General features: G+C 45.8%; 1 protein-coding gene across 1 annotated transcript in view; it reads right to left on the bottom strand.

The window, feature by feature from the left end:
- Positions 1-26,897, bottom strand: part of CUBN (cubilin) — a 1,794,835-nt gene that overhangs the window by 691,931 nt on the left and 1,076,007 nt on the right. The window contains exon 36 of the mRNA XM_069648353.1: positions 8,406-8,538. Coding sequence (XP_069504454.1) covers positions 8,406-8,538 — 133 coding nt within the window. The remainder of the gene's footprint in view (positions 1-8,405; positions 8,539-26,897) is intronic.

Raw genomic sequence — 26,897 nt, 5'->3', positions numbered from 1 at the left:
TCACCATGCATGCTGACAAAATAACAAAGAGGACTCCATTTTAAGTATTCCGATATAGACTAAACTAAAGAAAAAAACGACGACAGGGAAACGTGGGACAAGGCAGGGCTCTGATGTGTCAGCCCATTAATTGAGCCCTTGAATTCACTTTCATTCATCCCCTTCTTCATTAGACCCACCAAACCAATACCAACTGGTCAATCAACAATGCTCCAGCAGCGTTTAGGTCTGTACTAAAAGCTTAACATCACAAGCCCAGTCGAGACTAGCGATTGTTCCTACAGATGGAGCTGAAAGGATATGTTAACACACTTTACCCGGTCACAAAGTAAAGTGAATTCCACAAAAGGAACAACACCACAGCTCGTTCATTAAACACTTCTAATTAGTAACGGGTCTCAAATAACACAGTATGGCTTGTTGTCTATTGGAATTCCCTATAAGTTTCCTTGTGTTCTTAACAGGTCACTCACAGTCTTGGGGTGGAAGTGTACCCACACTTCTTTCATGATCTTCTTGCTTGACCTTTTTTCCAAGCTCCTGCTTGGGTGATGTTGTAATCTATGCAGTCTCTGGTCCAGACTAATAGTCACTAATTGGTCACACCTCATGTTCCCCCTGTTTCATTTTTCAAATGTGTCCCTTATTTTCCTGTCTTTTATCCATTTGGTCTTTTCCGCACTTTGTCTTTAATCTGCTTGTCGATCAATATGTATTTAGACAATGTTCCTCGGCTTTCTCTGTCTAAGGATAACTGCTTTCTTAGTGAGATACTTACCTCTGTTGCATCTCCAAAGTAACCAGTGGCTAGTGTGTACTGAGTGAGCTTACTCCCCAGAGGCATCGCTAGGGCGGCCAGGGGAGCGATAGCCCCGGGTCATTTCCAGAACTAGCAACACCACTGCTACCCCCTAAGCATCTCAGCACAAATCCAGAACAAGCACACCTAAAGGGTCCAACGCCCGGGATGCCAAATTACTGTACATCAGTGGGTCTGAACGCCCCTCTTTATAGCCCTGACTGATTCTTTTTATCTGCTCATTTGGTGAGTTTGCTTAACATATCAAATTTGCAGAGTTGGCATTTGTGATATAGTAGATATGTTGCATACTGTCTGATGCACTAATAAAGCAACTAATAAATTCACACATTTCTATCAACCTTTTACTGTGAGTCTGACATAGTGTTCCTTTTCACATGAGTTACCACGCTGTACTCATGCTGGAATGATGAGATCCTTCCTATTGGGACTCCTGCTGCCTAATTCTTCCTCTCACTCTGGTCTTCTTCTATGGGCTCGCCCCCTTTTCCTTCATCTGAAGACAGAAACCTTGGAGTCATCTTCGACTCCTCCCTTTTCTTCCTCCCTCACATTCAGGACCTTGCCAAGAAGTCCCACTTTCAAGTCTACCTCCTCATAGGAATTCTCCCTTTCCTCACATTCCCCCAGAAGCTTAATGTCTCTATAACTCTGGTTCTCTCTAGGCTAGACTACTGCAATAGCCTCTTCCTTATTCTACTGTCTTCTTCTCTACGACCCCTCCAGCTAATCCAGAACAGGACTGCATGACTTATCTTTGGCCTCAAGCCCAGGGACCGCATCTCTCTGGCCCTTAAAACTCTACACTGACTCAGTGACTTGCTGCAAGGATCAACTTCAAATCCCTATGTATCATCCATTAGGCTGTCTGGGGCTGGGGACCATGCTACAGCTTGCTCTCACTAAATACTCTCCCACCAGATCATTGCGTTCCTCCGGAACCAACTCTCTGTTTGTCAAGCGCTTTGCTAAACAGAGAGCTGGTGGCCAATCTCTTTCCTAAGCAGGATCCTTACTATGGATCAGCCTCCCCCTTCCTCTTCGTCTTGAGCCGGATCACCTCAAAATTCTGCAAGCTCCGCAAGACTTTCCTTTTCACCTCTTCCTTCCCCCTCCCTCCTTTGCTAAAACCCACAGTCTCTGAGATTGGTGACCAGAGCCCATATGTGTTCTCTTGGGTCCTGGCCTCCCACACCCAATCGCCCTCAGCCTCCGCCTGCTCCCAGCACTTGCCTTGGCCACGATAGGCCTGCACTTACTTATTTTTGGCAGCTGACCCCTCACCAAGGCCCTTACAGCTGCCCACTGCCTCACTCACTAGCACTTTCCTCCTAGCACACCGAGCACTTACCCCCCACTCCCTCATGCCTTCTATCTCTCTCTGCACATTCTGACTGCTCACAATGCCTAGTAGTTCCGCCTATAACATTGTTTTATTTGATTTTCATTCACATGTTCCCTCCATGTTGCCCTGTGGGTGCTTTGAAACACAATTTACTTGATTTACAAATGCACAATAAATAAAATAAATAAATAAAATATATATTTACATTATTGAAATTTGACATTATAATGCTCGTCTCTTGGCTCACTGCAGGCAGACTGTGTTTCATACTTGTTCATGCCCCCATACCGTTCTTCAAGGAGTACCACTTGTACATTCAGCCATCCTTCTTATCATAACCCACAGCCTACCGACTGGCTATTTTTCCTTGCATTTGTCACTCTATATAGCGTTTAAGGAGTGTGGGCAGAAGTGCTTCAAGTGTACACGCAGTTGCCTCTCTGTCTTGGTTCAAAATACATTTCTGGCACCCTGGACACTACATTTATAAAGTACTTCACCCGTAACACGTGCTGTGTCTTCAGTACAAGGATTCTGGGGTGATGAGGTATGGCTGGTACCATAAGTGCCTCAATGTCTCCAACAAGGCAGTACTGTGATGCTCCAGCAGAGCTCCTTGACTTACCACTGGTCAACTCGACCTGCATTTGTGGGTGCCTCTTCTCTGGGTGGATGTTGCTTCTGTGTGTGGGGGCATGGGTAACCTGTGGCATGCATGTGTAGTTCATTTAGTCATTGGTGTTGTGTTTGAATTCTGGGATATGTGGTTGTACATTTATGAAGGGATATGTCTTTATTTATATTTATTTTATTGTGCATTTGTAAGGTGCTTTACACAACAGAATTGTGTTTCAAAGCACCACAGGACACAATGGGAAGTTAACACAGGAAATGATAACAAGGTCAAACAGTAATATACAGTCGTGGTCCTACTAGACCTTGTGACATTTGGCTGTGCAAGTGCATTGAGGAGAAGTTCTGGGGAAGGGGATGGAAGGGGGAACAGAGGAGTGGACAAGTGCTGGAGGAGGGCCCGAGAGGGAAGTTCTAAGGGTAGCCAAGTCAGAGAATCTCAGGCTAAGTGCTGGTACAGGCGACTCTCAACATGGGATGTGGAGCCACCAAGCAGGGGCCCGCAGGGCAGTGCAGTGGGGGGCAGAGGTGCTGGTATTGACTGGGAGGGAGGGCCTGGGATCCTGTGACATTCATGAGGATCAGGCCACCGGTCACAGCGGCAGTGGGATGCTTAGTGTTGTCTACATTGCTTGTGATGCACATTGTTTTTGGCCAGCGATTAATGGCATCTACTGAGGCTGTGTGAACTGCTTCCTAAGTTTACTGTCAGTCTGGGGTGCTCTCCCACTTCTCTGGTATGTGCCCCCTTTATAAGTCATATATGTGAGTGTTCTTGAGGCTGGATGCTGCTTTGGGTGAGTGATATGGTGGGTGGGTGCAGCTTTGGGTGGATGCATCTGTGACTGATGCATATGTGCCCCAGTATGTGACCGGATCAATACTCTCAACAAACACCACAGACATATGTAGCACTTACACAAACCCTGATGGTCCTCATCACAACCACCACCCCACAACATGCAGTCAAACATATAATCATCCAAATCTTTTTTTTTTTTAGCAGTGCTACAGCTTGTTGAATGCCATGTCTTTTCTTAATACAACCTATTTAATATGCATGTGTGTGATAGGCCTTTCTCTATTGGTCTACTTCTAAAAATGGGTTATATACCCTGTGTTGTTAGGCTTCCCATCAGTACAGAAAACCACTCCCCTTGTTCCCGTTATATATGATGCAACTTTGTCACTCAAATATTTGAGTGCTTGGTTTGCGAGACATTTATGGGTGAGTGAGAGTATTTTGTGCGCAATTCTTTGGTTGATGGAAAGCCAGAGTACACTACGTCTCAACTCCGAGATATGGTAGGATCTGCGGACGTTCAGAGATGATATCAATGCGTTGTTTTGTAAAGTTTGCAACTTTTTTAGATTTCATTGACTAGTTCCTGAGTAGCAGGCATTACAATAGTTTAATTTAGTTGACAAAAGCTGTGGCAATATTAATACAGTTTGCCGTGGACAAGAAGGGCCTACATGCATTAATTAATTTACCTGTATAGTATGTGGTCGAGGCAGTCACGTTGACTTGCCCAGTCAGTATATGCCTAGTGTTTTTACCTCCTTGGACACTTTTATATTATTGCCATCAATGTTAAAGGAGTCAAACTGTTTGTCTAACCTGTTGACCCTGGTTTGAGATTCTATAAGGAGAAGCTCTGTCTTGTCATCTTTAAGGCACAATCCGTGTTTTGCCAGCCAGGCTTCTATGATCAGGTAAATGTCATTCAGAGGTTTAGCGTCAGTATTATAGTCGCCAGTGATAGGAATGAGAATTTGGGTGTCATCAGCATAATTAGTATAGGAGACAACCAGATGGTTTAGATCATCGGCTTAGTTAAAATATTGTAAAGTGTGGGGGACACGCACGAGCCCTGAGGGACTCTGCATGTAACTGGTGTAAGTTCTGCTGATGCAGTAGGTGAGAACACTCGAAAAAGACAAGCCTTAATTAGAGATTTCTGTAATAATTATGGGTGGTAATCCTCCCATTTATAGTACTACTCCAAATACCAAAAAGAGCCCTATTGAAAAGAGTTTTTCATGGTAGGTAGTGCAAGTGAATACAATTTCGGCATTATTCATAACAATTGAATTTCTGGCAACATTTAATGATCATTACGTGGTAAAATTGCACATAAAAATATGTATGATTTTGTCCTCTTAGTCAACCAAGACCACAAATATTTATGACAACCCTCTCAGTGAGGATTGTGTTTTCACGTATTGATGTACAAATATACTATTTCAAGACAAGGTGAACCTGAGGATATAATACCTCTAAACTTTAATAGTAATATTACTGTCTTTTAAATGACACAATAAGGATGCATTGCTTGATGGCAAGACAAATACATTTACTAAAAGTATTATGCTATTTGCAGATGTCTGTGGCCCAATCTCACACCACTGGAGTGAACACCCTCAATATATAGGATTCTATGAAAATTGTTCTGATGAAAGTTCCATAATTGATTAACAGAAACACGTTGGGACATTCTCAAAGCCTGTTATAATGAATCACAAAATGTAACATTTTATTTTACTGATGATGAAAAGATTTAAACAAAGGGGATTTCTTGAAAAGTAATGTTTCCCTCCATTATTGGATGTGATGCTAGTGTTCAAAGCTTTTCAATATATTTTTTTAAAAACATACAAGTTCGGAATATGAAGGTAATGATGTTTTCTTTTCAGAGTTGGTACTAGATTCTGCATTTTACTGAACCAGACAGGCCACTATTTGTGTTGTGAGAAATATAGTCCGGCTGTGCCTGATATCGAATTCGTTTTCCCGGGGTTCTCCCTAATATTGGTAATGCATACACTGCTTCAAGTTCCAATATGAAATGCACTGGAATAACACAAGCCCATTGTTCAGAATTCCTCTGGGATTTACTCTAGGAGAGAGAACTCTGAAGGGCAAAGAGCAGCAGCAGGTGTCCAATGTTAACAACTAAACTAAATTCCAAAATGATGGCTTTCCTCCCGTTGAGTCGATCCAGACATGCTACAGAAAATATCCCAAAAAAGCGATGGCAAAACCAGAAGTTCTGACTTCCGTAAGTGAAAGTGTCTCTTTATCGATGGGTGATTTGATTTGATTTGAGACATTGGTATTGTGCACACAACACACTGAACCGTATCCTGGCGCAGTTGGAACCATAAACTGAACACAAAAATCAGTAATATGAGAACATGTTGATGCCAGTAAAAAAAAAAGGAGAGCTGCAGGATGGCCCTACTTACTTAAACAGGTAAGTGTTTAAAACTGCTCTAAAGGTTGATAAGGAATCTGCTTTTCTTACGTTAAGTGGGAGGCTGTTCCACAATCTTGGTCCAACAACTGAAAAACTATAATCTCCTCGTGAGACACAGTCGGACCTAGGAACGATAAATAAACATTGATCTTCTGACCTTAAGGCCTGGGTCGGGCGATATTGCTTCAATTTGTTTATTAAATAGATTGGTGCCAACCCATTAATACATTTATACACCAGACACCGAATTTTACATTTTATGCGGTCTTCCTCCGCTAACCAATGCGGTGACCGATGAAGACCTGACATTGGCGTATTCTTAGCAACACCAAAGACCAGTCTTACTCCTGCGTTTTGGGATTTTTGTAAGCAGTGAATCTATTTAGCAGGGCCACTAGCCAAGACTCCATTGCAGTAATCTAATTTGGAGTTCACCAAGGCTCCCACAACCATCGCACGGTCGGGGTCAGGTACATAAGGTAAGGCTTGCCGTAGAAGACGGGTGTTGTAGAATACTGACTGTATTTTTGCTGCGACCTGAGTATTACAGTCCAGATCACTCTGCCAAATACAGCCAAGATTTATTTACCTTGGTAGCATAATTAAGACTTGTCCCCAAAAAATGCAGAGGTGGAGGGCAACTTTTTCCCTCAAGCACGTGCTGTATGTCCTTGTGTGGGTGGGTTAATGTGTGGACGGATGGATGAGTTTGTGTCCTGTTAATGCATGCGTGGAATGGTGCATGTGTGGATGAGTTACTCGATAAAAAGATGAATGGATGAATGTGTTCCAATGCAGCTGTGTGGATGGTTTAGTGGGTGGATGAACAGTTTAGTGTGTGTTTGTATGTGTGGATTAGTGCAATGCTTTGAGTAGTTCCCAGTCCTGACAACGTTTCAAAACGCTCACAAACATGGGTTCCTGCCGGGGTTCCGTTTTTCAGGCAAACTTTGGGCTGATAGTCACTCATCTAAAAACCACTTGGACTAAAGTTGTTTAAAGTCCTATCCAGTTCATTCTTCATGTTGGCTAATTACGTTGTAAGCACGCTTCAAATGCAATGCGTTCAATCTTTTTTGTATCCCTGGAGCAAAGATTTGTTTTCTTTGCAAATTACTTTCTTCCTTCAGTATCTCTTCCAGAGGTTTTTTTAAATCTATTTTTTTTAGTAAAGGGCAGCCCCTGCTCCGCAAAACCTCATCTGCCCAAGTACTCTGCCTCTGTACCTTCTGATTCTGGAAATGTTGTACAAGGCAATGGGCCTCATTACGACCCAGGCGGTAAGTTACCGCCTGGGTCGTACCTTTACCACCATGGCGTAAACTACGTTTACGCCATGGTGGTTGGCGGACTTACCGCCCCATTCCGAGGTTGGCGGGCGGTAAATCCCCAATCCCCATTTACCCTTCCCCATTTCCATTTTTGCCCCATAGGGCATAATGGGAGTGGGGAAGGCGTTAATTACGCCACCGTAAATTACGGTGGCGTAATTAACAACAAGGTCCCTTAGCGCCATGGATTTTAACACCTGCTAAAAGCAGGTGTTAAATCCTCCATGGCGCTAAGGGACCTCGGAATCAGGCGGTAAGGGTCGGCACTGTTTACGCCGCCGTAAACCCCTTACCGCCTGGGTCCTAATGAGGCCCAATGCGACATTTGGAACCAGGAGACCAATCCCGACTTTCCCACATCAATGAAATGCTGTGATCTTGGGCACATCATGGTATCTATATCCGCCTTGGCAAAATTGCGAGCGCGTACAATATCGGACACTATGAAAACAGAGAGCTTTGAAGACACTAGAAGGAACCCGACTGTTCTGTCCCTAAAAGCGGTGCCTCCCTGCCTTTTAGGCCATGCCCCTTTCGTGACGCTTTAGGGACCCCACTACCTAAAGGAAGTGATACATATCATGCAGTACAAGTGGTAGGAGCTGGAACGTTGGTTTCTCTTTAAAGGGCAAGCGTGCCGTGTTTCTCCAGGATACTTATCAACTCATAAAGGACGAGCACTCTTTCATGATGACCTTCCAAAGTGGTAATAGACATAAGTTTCCTGAGTAACAGGTACTGCAAATGATTAATAATTATTAATAACCACCGAGACTGGGACTATCATTTGCACCGTCTGCAATGCAGTCAGAATAACATTAATTTCTGCAGCGTTAGGTCAGGCCGCTGCAAACGGATGACAGTGTGAGATAATACATGGTTGAGTTGTTCCCTCGCCAGCTTATCCACAAGGCGCAAAAACAGTTTCACATGTTGTTAATCATGCTTCGTGGTTTCCATCCTCTTGGGCCACTACACAAAGAATATACAAAGGGAGAACATGAAACAGCGCTTACATGAAAGACAGCTGGAGCCTGTTTCCAGGGGAGCTCAGAATGGTCCAAACGCATTCAATGTTTGGTGGGTAACTTTCTGGAAATCCGGGACTGTTGAAGGCGCCTCTCTGCATGTAGAAGGTCCCACCACAGGCTAGAAAACAAGACAGGGTTTTAATATAACTTCAGATTAAGGAAAAGACAGTTTGCTCTAAACCCGTTTTTTTGCTCCACTTGATTGTGCCCCAAAAAGCATTCAGAATGTGATTACCAGCGGAATCCCACTAGCATTGATGCTGTACTTGAGAGCCACATTTGGACATATCGCTCTTTTTGTTGCCTGAAAAGCCACCTCATTGACACATATCACCACTATTTCGAGCCCAAGATGTCCCTGATGCACCTCTGCCACAGCTGTGCAAGACGCTTAAACTCTCACTTAGATTCAACAGGGTTCCAAGTGCTTGAACATGCATGGTGTCCTGACCGCAGTGCAGGCATACAGGCTCTCAGGTGCAGCACACGGCTAGAACATTGACTGACTAAAGGTTACAACACTTGTTTGAGGGGTAGCGAGCAGCCAAAGTACTGGTGTCAAGCCGCATCATTGATGGTCTTGTATTTTTTGTAACTTTTTTCATTTCAGTGATTTCACAAGTGAAATTAGACAAAGACATTTGATACTCAAATCTGCATTATTTAATAATAAATCTTAACTAAAACTCAACTCACCAATGCACTCTCCTCGTTTTCTGTTTACTTGGGTCAGTGAACTGGTTCAGCCAGCATCAAGCTATATCAAAGGGGTACTTTTCAAAACTTAAGTGTTTATTTGGGTATGGTTTGCCTAGGAGATCTGGTGGAAACATAAAAGGCCGTCCTTGGCCTGAACTCTACACATATAATATACATAGTTTGATCCCCCCTAGATGACCAATGCTTGCATGGTACGCCAACTGTGGACGGCACTCAGATGAGATTCTTATATATTACCTAAGTCCACCCCCTTTCCCAATGCTCATATTCTTGGTGCCATCTTTGGGGAAGTAATCAGCCAAAAACAGCATTTAGCAGGTGGTGGAGTCTGTATAAACAAAATATGTATTGTTCTTGCGCAGACGTCGTCCCAGATGGAGATGTTATTGTTTGGTTCATTTACCACAGGTTTTGCAAGTATAAACACTTTCCCTAAATAGTGTTTATTCGGGTGCAAATCTACACATTTTTCTTAAATAATCACTATATCAAATCTGAAGCAAAATTGAGAATTTAGCAGTGACTCGAGTGCGGCTACCCCACCTGTATAATGTGTTACCCGCATTTGCATTTTACATTGGGGAAAGTGGTCAATAGTAGCCTCAGAAAAAGCTACGACTCACCAGTCATAATCGGTCTCTTTGAATGTCAATTTGGGGTTTGGGCAGAAATTACTCGAACATGAATGAGAGGCATTTCATATGCGCTCCGGTACCTACATGTGCTCCAATAAAGATCTCAGACCAAATAACCAGACAGACTCAAAGAATATGACAAAGTAATACTTTATTCTCAATTTAAATAAGTTGGGTCAACTGGCAGGCTGATGCTTGCACACTCACACTCAAACTTGATTATACCCCAATATGCATCATCTATGCCGTCATCCTACGTGCCAAACTGTAAAACTTGTTAGTGGGAGGGATTGGTTAGGGGAACATTTCTACTTATAGAATACACAGGGGTTAGTATACCATCTGCTGTCTCTTATCTGTGAGGCACACCTCGAACTACCTCTAAATACGTATAATACTATTTATAGCAAACAAAATGGCAGCAGATTGGTCTATGCAACATTGTATAGCAGGTTCCCCCGTAGGCCCACTGATTCATTGGCATTCTCACCCAACCTTGGACTTTCAGCTTGGCTAGCAGCACATAAGTGAAACGAAACCCAGGTGCTTGAATCACATCAGATTACTCCCCACTTTCCCAATTAGTCCATCATCTCCATCATCTCTCATTAGTCCCGCCATGAGCCAAGGTTTCCCATCTGTAGTTGACCGTATAGCCTGGTCTCTCTTCGGGGACATTTAAGGGAGCGTAAGTACATCAGTATCTTCATCCAAAGCTTAACGAATAGCCCTTGTTTTCGACTTCTGAGTCATATGTAAAGAGACTGCACATTTGTCCATTTAGACCTCTTATTTGCTGCTATTAGATTTAATTATACCGAGTGTCATTACTCTTCTTCTCCTCTAGAGACTTGCTCACTCTACCTTCTATATACTTTATTCACTTTTTTTGAAAATCAATTTTATTAAGTTTCCTTGGTGCATAACGAGGTTACATTCTTGCATTGCATTTATTAATGTGAGTTAACATAAAGAGAAAACCAGACGAAACACACCCCATGCCCCCCCCCCTCCCTCTCCCTCCCCCCACCCCCCTTCAGTTCGCGCTTACATAGCCTTGATAAACACTTGCACAACGGGCTCTCTTAATGATGGAGGCGTCAATACAATATGCGTGTGGCACGCCAAAGTCATATGGGCCAAACGAGTTCAGTTCTCAGCCGGGTCCTTGGCCCATGGTCCCACATCCGTGGGGAGGAGGGGAATCCCTCAGCTCAGTCTTCAGGACCTAGACCACTCGGCCGTACTTATCAAAGAAGGGGAGCCAAATTTCCTCGATACTGGACTTAGACTCATCGAGCAGGTGTGTGAGGAACTCCATGTCGTAGATGGCCCTTACTTTGGTCACCCAGGTTTTTTCCCCTGGCATTCTCGGGTGTTTCCATTTCTGCGCTAGACAGCATCTAGCTGCTACCAGCATCACCTGGAGCATGTGATCATGAGTGTTACCCCGGTCCTCTTCGTTACTAATCCCGAAGAGGAAGAGCCACGGGCAGGATACTCGTTCTATCCCATCTACCCCTTTGATCCAGGTCCGCACCTTGTCCCAGTATTTCTGGACCACTGGGCATCCCCACCACATGTGGATATAGTCACCTCTCTCTGTCCTACATTTCCAACAGTGTGGGTCATATCCTGGACGCATTTTGGCTATTCTTTGCGGGGGGTAGTGCCATCTATGTAATATCTTGAGGGCCTGATGGCGATATTGGAGGGAGGATGTGGATCGATTGGCCCGTCTACACATCTCTGTCCATCTCTCGTCATCAATTTCCTCGCCCAGGTCCCTACCCCATTGTATGCGTGCTGGTGGCGGGTCTCGGGGGATGGAGAACAGAAAGAGCTTGTATAGGCGGGAGATTATCCCCTTGGAGCCCCTTGCGGTCAGAAGGAGTTTTTCAAAGTCTGTGAGTTCCCTCCTGAGGGTATCACCCCAAGATGGTTCCGTGAGGGCACCCTTAAGCTGAAGATATCGGAACGGGGAAAGCGTGCCTATTCCCAGGGCTTCCTCAAGGTCCTTCAAGGGGAGGAAGGAGCCCCCCACCCACAACTGGCCGGTCCTACTAAGGCCCGCCTCGAACCATGTCTGGTAGGCTGCTGGTTCCGCTATTTTGGCCAGGAAAGGAGGGGCCCAGATGCAGCTCAAGGGGGAGGGCCATGTCGTGAGCCATCTATAGTAACCTCCCTCTCTCCACAGGGACCACAGTACTCTTAGAATCGGGTGGTTCAAGACTGATCTGGGGATCGTTCTCCTTGGGACCCAGAGCCATTCCTCTAGTGTGACGGGCGCCAGGGGCCTATTGTCCATGGCTACCCACTGTTTTTTCGGTCCCGGTGAGAAGTGATCGACCAGGATCCTCAACTGGGAAGCCCTATAATACGTCTCGAGATCAGGGTAGCCCACCCCTCCATCTTCCTTGGTCCTAGTCAGAACCTCGTATGAAATCCTGTGTTTTTTGCCCTGCCAGAGGAATCTAAGGAGGATGCGTTTTGTCTCGTCAAAAAAGGCCTTGGGGACTTGGACCGGGAGCATTTGAAAGAGAAACAGAAATTTTGGGAGGATAACCATTTTTATAAGGTTAAGGCGTGCCATCCATGAGAGACCCGTTCCCGCCCACCTTTCTATGTCTCTCCTGATTGCTGACCAGAGGGGGGGGAAGTTGGCCCCATACAGGTCCTCAAGGTTACGTGTGATTTGGACTCCCAAGTAACGGAACCCCTCATCGCTCCGCTTGAAGGGGAGACCCTCCACAAAGGTCACCTCCGTGTCTGGCAGGTTCCCACCCATGAATGCGACCGATTTGTCCAAATTAACCTTATACCCCGATAGTTCTCCATATCTTGCGAGGCCCTGCAGAACCCGAGGGATTGTTTGGGACGGTCTGGTGACATAGAGCAGGGCGTCATCCGCAAAGAGGCAGATCTTGCAGTGCATATCCCCCATCTGTACACCACTGATGTCCGCATCATTGCGGATCGAGATTGCCCACGGTTCCATCACCAATGCGTAGATTAACGGAGACAGGGGGCATCCCTGCCTCGTGCCACGTTCAAGGGGGAATTCCCTAGACTCAATCCCGTTAGCCACCACTCTGGCCGAGGGGGAGGAGTAGAGCGCGGATATCCATCCCAACCACCTTGGACCCATCCCCACTGACAAGAGAACCTCCCTCATGAAAGCCCAGCTGACCCTGTCAAAGGCCTTCTCCGCGTCAAGAGCCAGTAGGAGAGCGCCTTCATTCCTGGCCTCGGTCGTGGCCAATACATGGAGGGTCTTCCTTAAATTATCGGAACCCTGTCTATTGAGGACGAATCCCGCCTGATCAGGATGTATCAGGCGTGGGAGGGAGTTTTCCAATCTGGAGGCCAGGATCCTAGCAAAGATCTTGGCATCTAAGTTGAGAAGTGAAATGGGTCTGTAAGACCCACAAGCTGCCCGGTCTTTACCAGGTTTAGGTATGACGGTGATGAGGGCCTGTAGGAAAGTCGGGGGGATCGTGTCGTTGCCTCTAATTTGGTTGAACAATTTGGTCAGGGGCTTCACTAAGGTGGACTGGGTCTGTTTATAGAAATCCGCTGTGTAGCCGTCAAGGCCAGGAGCCTTTCCGGCCTTCAGTCTCTTGATGGCTCCCTCCACCTCCTCTTCTGAAATTTCCCCCTCGAGGGCCTCCAAGTCCTGGTCGGTCAGTTTGGGGAGGGGGTGTTCTGCCAGGTAGGAGGCAATGTCCTCCCGAGATTCGCCCGCTTGCCTAGAATAGAGTTTGCTGTAGTACTCAGCAAAGCATTCCGTCACTTCATGCCGGTTCCCATGAACCCTGCCCTCTTCGTCGGTCAACCGGGTAATCCCTCTCTCCACTCTACACCCCCTCGACCTCTGAGCCAGCAGAGTGCCTACCCTGTCGCCCTGTTCGTAGTATCTCTGTTTGGTATATCGCATCCTCTTAACCACCTCCCCTATGAGAACCGTATGGAGCTCCTGTCTTTTGCCCTGCATCTCGTCCAATAGTGCCCTCCGGTCCACTCCCGGGACTCCCAGTCTGGCCCGCAAGATCTGCAGCTCCCCTCGGAGTCTGCTCTCGATCAGGCCCCTCTCTCTTTTACGCCTCGAGCCCTCCGCTATGAGGAGGCCTCTGAAGGTGGCCTTCCCCGCTTCCCATACCATGGACATGTCCGTCTCCCCCGTGTCATTTGTCTCGAAGTAGGCCAGCATTTCCTGCTTCATGAACTCACGGAATACTGGATCCCTAAGGAGCGTGTCGTTGCACCGCCATCGAGCCGATCTCGGGGCGATGGGCAGGGACCAGTTAGCTATAAGTAGTTCATGGTCCGACCACGTTATGGTCTCGACTTTTGGTTGGGTCATCGCCCCATCTCCCTCCTCTGAGGCCAACAGAAGGTCGATTCTGGTGTAGGTGCAGTGCGGGGGAGAAAAGAATGTGTAACCACCCTGGGCCGGGTACGCCTTGCGCCAAACATCTACCCAGTAGTGATCCTTCAAGAGGTTCTGCAAGGCCAGGTTATCCCTCGTGATCCCCTTGGGTACCCCACCTCTGGCGGACCACCAGTCCAGTTGGGGGTCGGCTATGAGATTAAAATCACCCCCGAGAATCATGGCCCCCTCGGCCCATTCATCCATGACACCAAAGATCCGTGTGAGGAACTCCACCTGGCCCGTGTTGGGCGCGTATACGGTGGCGAGAGTAACTCGCTGCCCCTCGCAAAGCCCCTTGACACCCAGAAATCGACCCCCAAACCCCCTCTTGGTTTCCACCCCCGTTAGTTGGAGAGCCCTTCCCAGGAGAATGCCCACCCCCTCCTTCTTCGAGGTCGGGTGTGAAGCCCAATAGTTGCTACCGATGTCTTTCCCCTTGATTCTGGATTCCCTCCCGCGCTTATAATGTGTTTCCTGTAGAAATAGGACCGTCAGGTGTTGTTTTCGGAACATGTTGCCCGTGAGGGATCTTTTATTTTGAGAGTTTAGACCCTTGACATTTAACGTGCCCACCTTCCCTTCAATCGTTGTCATCATACCGTGTGCGTATTCTGAACCCCTCGTGGTGATTGAATTTTAGTGCCCCTTGCCAAGCGTATTCTTGCGGTCTGAACTGAATTTCCCCCTGAGTCCCCCAAACTACCCCGTTATCCCCCCCATCCCCTCCCCCCTTGCAACTGACCCCCCTCCCCGTGTCTTCCCTCCCCCCTCCCCACCCTTGTACCTTGAGGCGTCCGTCCACTCTCCCCAACATGTGTTGGGGCCGGTCAACGAACCACCAAGGACTCCAACCCCAGCCCCGGGGTTTTCGTGTGTCTGGAGAGTCCCAGATCGCAAGTCCGATTCAGGTCGGCCCCTGCAGGCCTTCGGTGCACTTAACCGAGACAAAAACCAGAGACCCCGCCCGGGCCCTCAACCCACAACCAGAAACCCAAACGCGGGGCAACACAAATAAACAGTTAACTTTTTAACATAATGGTCTGCCGACCCAAGGTCCGGTGGGCCAAACGCGACACCGCCGCGGTGTCCGTTCAAGGCAGTTCGTGGGCCCGGGGCCTCCTGCGTCCGTACCCTGAATCGTCTCTCACCTCATGATTTTCTCTCCTTCCAATCGAACGTCATTTTCATGAGTCAGTGTGATTTTCCGGGTTCATCGACGGGTGTCTGGTTTTCCGAAACTTTCGGGCCCCCTTGACCTTAGATTTCCCACTGTGATTTCCTGGGCCGTCGGGACCCCTAGGGGGGTCCCGTGGTCCTCCCTCCTGGGCGCCCGAATGGCCCGCCTGGTCGTTCACCAGATCGTCCGTGGCTCTTCGTATGTCCTCCTCCGACACCAGGTGGTGTTTCTCACCTAGCCACTCAAACTCCAAATAGAAGGGGTGACCCCACCGATATCGGACTCCTTTTCCCTGCAACCATCTTGTGAGTGTGCCGCATTTCCTCCTCATTGACAGGGTTAGGGCCGAGAGGTCTTGGAAGATGGATACCTTTGAATCACCGTACTGTATGGTGCCAAGATGTCTCGCCTTTTCCAGGATTCTGATCTTGTCCCTGTAGTAGTGCAGCCGAACCAGAACCGAGCGTGGGCCTCTGCCTCCCCCCCCCGCTCGGTGCACCCTGTCGAAGTTGGTCGCCCCCACGTCTTCCGTTCCCAGGGCGATCCTCACGATATCGTGCACTTTGCCTTCAAGTCCTTGTACGGATTCGCCCTCAGATTCCATCAGGCCAAAGATTCGAAGGTTGTTCCTCCTCTCCCTATTTTCCATGTCGTCAACCTTGAACCGAAGCTCTTCCTCGCGCCTTTCCATGACTCGGAGTCTCATGTCCATTTGGGTTTCGAGGAGTGTCGCCGAAAGTTGGTTATTCTCGACGCCCTCCACGCGGTCTTCTAGGGTGGCGACCTTGGTGGTGAGGTCGGCCAGTTTGGCCCCCATGTCTGTCCTCATACCTCGTATCTCCTCCAGAATCGTTTGGATGTTGTTCTGGATAGCCCCCAGATCCGGGGGTGGGACGGTGGGGCTACCGGCGGCCATGGTCCTTTCTTTGGGAACAAACTGATATTTCAGCAAGTTCTCTCTCCAGTTCATGAGGGGTTCGTGTCGGCCAGTTTACGACGGACGCCGCCTTTCTCCGGGTCAGGCCGGGCCTCGGGCACCAGAGGCGCCGGGCGTGCGTTCCCTGTGTGGGTGGACGGTTTTCTTCAAGTCGGAGGATGCCCAGGGGAGGAAGCGCCGCGGGCTCACCCTCTCGGGCCTATTCGTGGGCGGCGCGGCTCGTGCTGTCTCCTGCGCCACTCCGCGCCAGGTCGTGGGGGAGGGGCAGCCGATATCGCCTTGGTCCGTGTAACTCCGCACAGGAGCGTCGGATCGGAACCAAAGTTGGACCCAGGTGGGGGCCACAGGCTTCCACGTCTTTTGGGGGGGGTCGCGTAGTATATGGGACCCTCGTTTCGCCGATAAATCGTGATTCACCCGGGGCTGGGTGCGGAGCTCGACGTTCAGGCGTCCATCCTGCCCGCGCCCCCTGGTGGCCTCTCTTTATTCACTTTTAATTGTCCAATACTTGGCTCTTGCAGATGTTTTCTTCTCCTTTAATCTAAGGGAAATACGTCTTGTCCATGGCTTATCCGTCTGCCTCCCTTTGTACTTTGCAGATATTCATTAAAAATAGCATCCTTGATCTCAAGCCGACATAGACTCCTCTTTGTTTTGCACACAAAGCTGTTCTTCCAGCACCTCCTGATTCTTCAACCCCAATATATTTCTGAGGTAACTAAATTGAATCTTGACACAAGCAAGCGTCCATTTTCCAATCATGGCAATCCTAGCCATGTTATATATTCCTCTATAGCAAGCTTCTATATGTCTTTTCTACCTTGTGTTACTGCGTATTTACACTTATTGGTCAGCAAGTTACGGTGTCTTATTTTGCATTCATGATTACTTTATCATTTCGTACATGTTTCTCTTGTTACTTCTCTTAAGTATTTTCATATCGTTTCAGTATGGCTTTATATATTTGCTTTATGACATCACACTGCCCTCATCAGGTTTAACTCAGCACTCCACGATGTCCAATGTTGCGTGCTGACATCCTTCCACACAGCACCCTTACCCACTTTCAGTGCAAGGGTACATTTGGTGCGGTTAGCGTTAGGAAATATTTCCCTTAGGTGCAATTTTCCATCCATTTATGGACCGACCCAAATCTTTTGCTTTTGTTTGACAGACCTAATCTGACTTTTTCCAGTGGAGCACAGCCTTCAGCTGCACTCCTCTGGACGTTTGCTCATTTGTAATGGGGAAACTGATACATCCTTCAGACTGTCAGTACTGGGAAACTATGTTTCTCTTAGGCTTTGACTATGTTGCCATTTCTTGGTAACTATTGATCTATGTGCCAATTACCTTACAGTACAGTCTATAGGGGTCCTTTTGTTTTATGGCCCTATCCACCCTGTAAGGAATTTTTGGTGATTGGACAAGTGTGCTTAGGATGAACTGGTGGCAGCAGATTACTTTAATAGTATTTTTTACTTCTTTGTAACGAACCAATTTGCATTGATCATGTTTGGCTCAAGACTGTGGGAAGTGCCGAAAATGGCAGTGCCACAACATCTTTTGTTCTGCCCTTTGGCCATGTTGTCTCTTTGCCTTCCCCCAGGTCGAGCCAACCTGGGAATTTCTTATTTGGGTATGCAGCTTCCTGCAAAAACTGGCACTTTCGCGGGCTCCTGCATGTCACGTGTGCTAGTGCGAAGGAAGAGGATTGGGTCTGCTTGGTCCCAATCCACACTACTGGTACCAGTATGTCTGGTATGCCTGAATGACTGGAACCACCATGGGCTATGATTGCCCCACACCTGGTGTGAATGCAAGAGAGCAGATCTTCAATTGGTTATCCCAGATTTGAGCGCAAAATGAATCTTGGATAAGAGAAGGGACTCTGCACCCATTCCAGGTCGATCACCTGAAGTTCACAGCGAACTACAGACGTAGCTAAGTATCCTGAAATGCTAAAGCAGAAACGTGGAACTGCCAGAGTCGAGCTGGAAGGTTTGGCACCCAGAGCAAGCTGTTGTCCTGTTGGACCCCTGTTTTTGCATCGATCACTGAAGGCCTGCAAGGGCGCTTCGATTCTTTGGAGTAGTGGGAACAACTATTCTTGGCATCTCCTGATTACCCTCTAATATAGCCCCTTCGGAAGTGTTCCTGGGCCATCCAGTGAACTGGAAAGCTTGAACCTGTGGTACCGCCTAGCAGCATTGCGGTCCTAATTGACTTATGCTCCTGGGCCCCCCGCCACCAAATTTCATAGTTGTAGCTCCTCTGGGTCCTGATTTAAGAGAGTGTGCCATGCTGCAAGCATCCGTGGTCCTTGTGTCACCTTGCTGTGGTGACAGTCATTGTAGGAGCTGTGCCTACCTGTCCCCCTGTGCCCTGAGATGTGCTGCACTGGAACTGTCCTCTTTTCTTCACTGAGAGCTGAGAAAAGTCCTGCCACGGACGATCGTCCGGTCCCGCAGACGTTGAGAGCCAGAGCAATGTTTAACTGCATGGGTTGAACCTATAAGCGACCACGCCTAGACTGGCAAAGTTTGGCCCGGACGGTGTTGATGGTCGTGAGTACTTGCATCACTACCAGGGGCCTCCTGGCGCAGCCATTGTTCTTTATGCATGAGAATCCCCAAAAAGATACACACCTTAGCTGGGCTAGTTTGCACTCCCAAGCAAGGGTAGACCCTCCTCAAATAATAGGGCACTGTTCTTCATCACCATTGAAGCCCCTTCCTGCACTGCTACAGCTCCCTAAAAGCACACGCTTTCTCTCATTACGCACAACCGCTCGTTTTCAGTGCACTGCTGTACTTTTGAGCATAAGACTCCCCACTCCTTAGGGCTGGACTGCTTAAGTTATGGATTGATTTTGAAGAACTGCCTAATGCTATATTTGTGTTAACCTACCCTTCTGTTACAGGTAATGGCTGTGTTTTACCCTTTACTGCATCAGGTGAAACGTAATTGTATATATGGTAAATAGTGAAAGGCATGTATGCTAAGTGCTTTATATTACTGTGGTTTAATCATGTTTAATTATTAAGGCCTATAATAAATGGCCTATAATAAAAGTTAATGTATTTTTTAGATACACTTGTCTAAGCGTGTTCTGTGGAGTTTTACTGTGTGTGCTCATTGTTGGCTACCAATCACTCTCACCCCTCCTGAGACTTAGTCTTGACTTCCTGCCAAGCTACTGTGATTGTTCTGGCTTGTCCAGAAGGCTCCCCGGTTCCACTAAACTCAGGTGGCCTCCTAAACCTCTACCCAGCAGGATAGAGTTTAGAAATCCATCTCAACAGTTCACTGAGTGCATGTTGTCTCTTATACAATTGATGTGGCATGGGAACAACACATGGGGTACCATACAGAGTTCTTCTCCTACTGTTCCAATATGATGGTGGTGAGGGGGCGGGAGTTAGGAATAATGCATCCAGCTGCTCCTCTACACTACGCCCTCTGGTCGAGTCCTCGACCACATTCTTCTCTTCATTCTCCTTTATCATCTCTTCATACTGTTGTTTCTTTGTGACCCATATCTGTGTCACCCCCTCAGGTGACCTGCATTCTATATATGTTCATCCACACTCCAGGTCATGTGGCAGCAATTTCTTGATGGTGGACAAAATATCCATTGTCCTACATTTTTTATGATACTTAGGGTAGTAGAACTTAGTTCTTGGAGGTGCAAGAGTACTTTTCTTTATATTCACATGGGTACTTTCCTCATTTTGCATCCGTTCACCAGTTCCAGCATCTATATCAATCATGATCTTCATCCCAATAGCTTTCTTGGCTGTCTTCTGGCATAGTCCCTATATGATCCTCATGGAGACAAAATCCTAACAATACCATCACCAGTACTGCTCCAAATAATTTGAAGTCATTTGCCAACCAATTTTGAATCCATGAAAACAGAGACGAAAACCAGTTGTCCTCCTCGGTCTTGGCTAATTTGTCCACCATTTCTGTGTACAAGGATGACAACATCATTATTGCTTCTGTCAAAGTCCCATTCTCTTCATCATGCGCAGCTCAAAATGTACAGCAAGAAGGCCCAATTTGAGTGCATACGCCCCTTCCATTGCTGTTATTAAGTTCAGGGCATACTTGTTTGTTTGTTCATTTATATTGTGCACCAGACCCAAATGTATCAGGGCGCAGAAATTTACAAGAAGGTTCAAAGCTTAGTTACATAGGCATAAGTACATGGAAAAATCATTACCGTAGATGCAGTTTGTGCGTAGGAATCATGACATAAAAGGGAATAGTCACACGGTTGTACAGGTAAAGTGGTATGAGGTCAGGTAGCATATAATACGTGTCCTTACTCGTCCTTACTTGTTCTGGGGGGCCATGAGCCTGATTGCCCCCAACTCTCTCTGAGTGTGTTAAGTACTTTATTGTCATATTGTTCATTTGCAGAAGCTCCCATCTGGTTATCTTTAACCACTTAGCATTTACTGTAGTCTGAATTCCTGGCAGGAATATAGCTGTAAATGTCACTGCTGTTCTGCTGAACAACATATGCTCACCTGGAATGTCATAATAAGCTTCTATTGATTTTGCTGAGAAGGACTTTTCTCTCCTCTGACTGCTTCGATGAAACAATCTTTTCTTCCTCAGGTGTGTGTCCATATTTGGCAAGTCTGCAATGTGGAGGTCACTTTGTGGTACTACTAAGGCTGGTATGCTTATCAGTACCAATGAACAAACTCCTCCCCATTTTGGTGGCAACTTTATATATGTTCTTGATCCACAAGCCCAGTAATGGTCCATCAGGACTGCTGCTCCTTCCTTCATGCCTGGTACATGAAAAACACGGCCACACTTGCAGTTTTCTTCAGCTTTCATTGTGCCATTATTTCTGAAGCATAAAGATGCATTTTTCAGGGGTAGTATCTGCAATGGTCCTCCATCATCGTCGACCCATGTCAACAATCTTGCAATCTTAGGCCATTGGTTTTTGCATTCCTTTTCTGCATTTGCCACAATAACTTCCCATTGTCTGGTTGATGCCAGTGCTTTGCACACAACCAATCCATCAGCACATCCTTCAGGGGTAAGCACTGTTCCTTTAATTTGTAGTTGACCACTTGCCCAGCATTCTCGTAGTTCCTTCCCATTCTTATCTCAGATGCCTGAGGGTTAGGCGTGCAATACAAATGCAATAAATAAATCAAATAAATTCCTTGCATTGTAACATCTTATTTTCTTCAATCTTGATTTCTGCTCCATTTATTCCAGGCTGTTTGTATTTTATGATTTGATGCATTGTTTCGGGCTTTCTCTTGACTTTATGTCTTGTACATAATTGTCTTCTCTTTGAGAAGTCACATTATTCATCCACACTATGAGTGCTGTTCCGCATTGGAACTGTCCTCTGGTTAGGCAAAGTGCACAGTTTGCAGGAAATGTACCTTGTTCTCTACTACTTCTGTTGCTATGAATATTTTAGAGGTTCCCAAAGCATAAGGTATAAGGGAACACACATAGCAGCTTTCACCTGACGTTCTTCTTCCCACCTTCTTCATGGGCTGATACCATAGGTTATTCTTTAAATGAGCTGAATTATCAAGATATGTATTTATATCTTCATGATCTTCGCCAACATCCCTTTTTTAATAAATGCCTAGTAAGATTATACAAAATGCTGTTCGTGATTTCACCAGAGGCAATAGTAAATGTTTCAATGTCACACACCATATCTGTATTATTTCTTATACACTATCTAAATGTCACAATAATCATGAGGAAAACACAAATCATAATGCAGGATGACACCTCCATTTTTATTACATGGAAACTCATTTGTTTTCTTGATTTCAATGAGCCTCTTATATTCTGAAACTGCCTCATTTTTACTCAGACTTTTAATATGTAACTATGTAAGCCTCTATGAATCAAACCTTTATATCAAGAACTGCAAGATGATTGTTATAATTATTCCTAAATAATATGTTTGTTCTTAGGATTTCCAAGAAACATTATGATCTTGATGTATCTTGTTATTAGCACTGGATAAGACTGTAATATGTAGGTAAAACAGCATACAAGAACGTGTGTAATGATTCCGGATTTTGATTTCCTTACTCGTATCTGACTGTCTGTCTTGTTTTTGTTTCATGTGCGCCGTGAGGCCTGCGGGTGATTTGGCACTATTTCAAGAATTAAAATAAATACATAAATGTTATTGCAATAGGCAACATAAAGATTAAGTGTGTTTTTCTTTCTTCTTTCTGCTCTGGTAATTCACTGCGTTGTTCCTTTAGCCTATGTAAAAAAAAGTACCAGGATAACTGCAAGTCTGTTTACTCCTTGTCAAATGTTAAAAGATATTGGCCTTTAGTCTAAAGTGCTGCTCTGCTCTTCATTGTCCTTGTCTTTACTCTTGGCCATAGAATGAGTCTGCATACGCAGAACATCTTCTCTTGCTTCACAGTCAGTAGTTGCAGGAGGGGTCCTGTTCTCATGTGGCGCCCAGTCACCACCTCCTGAGGAGTTAGATGGTGATCTGAACCAGGCTGATTTCTTAGGGCATATAAGGTAAGGGGTAGGCAATGTAGCCATCCCTTCTTCAAAATTACTTTTATTTTTACAATCCTTTCCTTCAAAAATCCATTTAATCTCTCACAGAGCCCATTCACCTGTGGGTGATACGCAGAAGAAAACATATTCTTAATTCCTAATTGAAGAACTATTTGTTCGATCAGCTCATTTACAAAATGCGGTCCATTACCAGACTGCAAAAACTCACACACACACCATCTTGGGAACACTTCATGCACAAAGAACTTGGCACCATACATGGTGTCAGGGTGTGTGCATCGACCTGCCTCTATGCATCTGGAAAAAGGACATACCACGACCAGCATATATCTGGACTCCACCCTATCAATGGACAGGCAAGTCAACACCATCTCATCAGCGGCTGCGCTCACATCAAAAATCATAAACGCTGTGAGACCATACCTATCTCATAAAAATTGCCTCAACATCGCAAGGGCCACATCTTGTGCAAAACTTGACTACTGCAACATTGTACTTCTAGGCACCTCCAATAATAACATCAACCTCTCAGGGTGCAATCATAAAATCTATGATCCCAGAAGACACATGGGTAAGCCATTACGCAGGGGCCTTCAACAACAATTCTACAAAGACCATAACAGCCCCATGTCAAGAGCAGGAATGGTCAATTGAAATAAAGAAAGAAGATATATACAAGAACATCGCCCGACTGAGCACCTCAGGAGCACCTGGGCCAGACGGCTTAACCAATCAACATTTGAAACAATATCCAGACCTATGGGCAGAATTTTGTCACTCCTTGTTCAGATCAATATTACAGTCGCGAACGATACCCACGTCTTGGAGGAGTGCTATTGTGGTACCGGTCTTCAAAAAGGGCGACCGAACAGACCCTAAGAACTACAGGCCAATAGCCATGCTCGACGTTATTGGGAAAATCTTTGCGGCGCAGCTCCAAATTCAACTACTCAAATGGATCAAAGACTCCAAAAGATATGATCCCCGTCAAACCGGATTTGTAAAAGGAGTCGGCTGTGGGCTGAACTTGACTATCCTGAACTTCTTGAAGATGGAAGCTATTCGCCAAAACAGAAAGATATATGTAGCGTTCATTGATCTGTCTAGCGCCTTTGACACTATCGATCGAGAGATGCTATGGACAAAGTTGAAAAAATGGCACTGTCCGGAGAATCTACTTCAACCCATAAAAGAATTGCACTCTAACACAGAATTCAAAGTAAGGCTGGATTCTGGTGGAACACTGAGTCAGCCCATAAAAACAAATCAAGGTGTGAAACAAGGCTGCCCGTTGGCAGCTACACTGTTCGGCCTATTCCTGTCTGATATTGGAGAAAGCCTTGAAGCTGTAACATGATTTCCCCCGAAAATCAATGGGATGACCGTAAGCTGGTTGTTATACACAGATGATATTGCAATACTGGACCAAACCCCAATCGGACTATCCAGGAAGCTTGCTGCACTAGAAGGTTACGTAAAAGAAAACAAACTGAAAATCAATCCTGCAAAGTCGGGAATAATAATCCTTCAAGATCTCACAAGAAACAATAAACGGAACTCAAAAAGTGTACCGAAATGGAGGCTGTGTAATGACAACTTGAGATGTGTGAAAAAGGCCAAGTATTTAGGAGTCTGGTTCAACAGCAACATAAATGACGCACCCTGGATGGAGAACACTATACAAAAATGCAGACAACTAGCATGCCAAGGGGTTATTATAAACAAAAAGTTCGGAAAATTTTCCTTGCTACCAGTGTTAGCTCATTATAACCAAAAAGTCACTCCGACGCTGATTTATGGCGCGGAAAGCGCCCTAGGAGCCCCTGCAACCCTGTGGCCACAGTTGGAAAATCAATACTGGAGACGAGTCCTGTACATACAGAAAGGAATCTCGAGTGCATGCGTCAGATATGAATTAAACCTGATCTCTTTGCAGGCACGAGTGTTATGGAACATGCTATCCATCTATCGGGAAATAATTATAGACGACTGTACTCCTAAGTTTAAGATCCTACAGGAAGCGCTCAAAGGCAACTCTGAAACCGTGCTGTGCAGATGGGCCACTGGTTGCAAAAATCAGCTAATGCAACTCGGCATGGACCAACTTACACTGCAAAATAACCCAACCCACGTCAAGAAAAAACTATGGGAACAGGATTGGTGTCTGACAGTGGACGAGCGAAATCGTCATAAGCTCTTTGATGATGCACCCATTGAAGCTAAAGACCGTAAACAGACGCTGCAATACCTGATTAAGACACCCAACGCTCAACATAGAATGACCTACATGAAATTCCGTTTAAACTTATTCAACACAAGAGTGAGCCAAGCGATAAGAGCACGGAAAACAACAGCAATGCTTAACTGTCGCTTTTGCAAGAAACAATATGAGACTCTCAAACATCTCACACTGTACTGTGAAAGTCTGAAAGATTTCAGATCTGTTCATTTAGGAAGCCTGGTACTACAGTATGACACTCTATGTGGAGAGGATTTATGGCGCAAATTCCACAACCCAAGGGAAAAAGAAATCTTTGGGTTAACAAATTTTCTACAGAAACTGGAAATACTACTCAAAGCTGGACAAGAAAGATGATAAACAGTGGGGCTCAAGACGCTGGTGTGTCGGAGAAGTCGTGAGGAGAAAACTGGATAAAAAAGCATCTTGGGACATTGCCGAACAAATGGGATTTGAGAGTCCAGAAGCGGCTGCTACCTGGTTTCAAGTAGCCGCCCAGAGTAGCTACTCTCCGCAGCTTGTTGACACCATGGAACTTTTCCGACACACTGTGGGAGGGGCAGGGGAAATCTCTTTTCAAAAAGTTTTGTACAAACTAAATGAAATAAAAATAAAAAAAAAAATAATAATAATAACATCAACAGATTACAAATCGCACAAAACAGTGCCCTCAGAGCCGCACTCAGTATACCCAAGAGAGAGCACATCTCCCAGGCACGGAAAGATGTCCATTGGCTCCCGGTCAAAGAACGCATAATATTCAAAGCCCTCACCATCACACACAGATGCATCGCCCAGTCTGCCCAAGCTTACCTAGTGGAAAGAATACACCAATCACCAGCCCACAGACTGAAACGTGACCAATATTCACCCCAACTCTCAGTCCCTGTATTCAACAGAGCTGAAGCAGGCAGCTCTAGCTTTGAATTTCTAGCCCCTAAAGCTTGGAACCCACTCCCGCTCAGTTTAAGAAAAGAAGAATCCCTGACAACCTTTAGGAAAGCTCTTAAACCAAAGCTGTTAAACTAGAGCACGTTATGTCATGCATTGTCTCTAACGCTTTCCCTCTGTAACCTGTAACACCTTCTCTACAATGTCATATACTGTTGTATACATCTACTCCTGTAATAATATTATAAGCTGCACCGAATGTATACCCTGTATAACCTGTATAACATGCACCAAGTGAATATCCTGTAACAGCGCCACGATGCCTCTGGGCCGCTGGGAGCTTTATAAATCCAAATAAATAATAAATATCTGTAACCGTTGCATGTGTGCAGCATGTCCACATAATATATATGTAGATACTGAAATGGGCCATTGGATCTAGGAATTGCTCCTCTCACTGTTCGCAAAGTGTGCCCTGCAGTACATTTCTAGAACATGATGCAATTTACAATAAACTGTGCCACATGCTCTAACAGATTTGGCGAAAACAACTCTTCTGCTATTGTTGCAGCTAGACTCTCTCGAGCCACATGCGCTGGATAGTGGAGCTGCGCCAGCGCTACCCTCAATAATGCTCAAGGCATAACTGGCTTCCCAGTGCTATCCTGTCTATGAATTGCCTCAGTGGGGGATAAGGAGCACCCCTGTTTCTTCCATAAATCTTTCTCTTCTTGTGTGTAAACTGAACAATAGACAACATGTTAAATCCCTCCTTTACCAACATGCATGGTCCTGTCATTTGTTTAACACTTTCCATTTCAAAATTAGAAATAGTTGGGAAATAGGCTGCCTTTTTGGCTTCTAAATCTGTGGCTTCATTTCTGCGAGAAATTA

Source organism: Ambystoma mexicanum, chromosome 2q (genome assembly GCF_040938575.1).
Source record: "Ambystoma mexicanum isolate Mex_15411 chromosome 2q, UKY_AmexF1_1, whole genome shotgun sequence".
NCBI classification, from domain to species: Eukaryota; Metazoa; Chordata; class Amphibia; order Caudata; family Ambystomatidae; genus Ambystoma; species Ambystoma mexicanum.
Note: the sequence above shows the minus strand (reverse complement) of the source record. Positions and strands in the feature narration are given on the sequence as shown.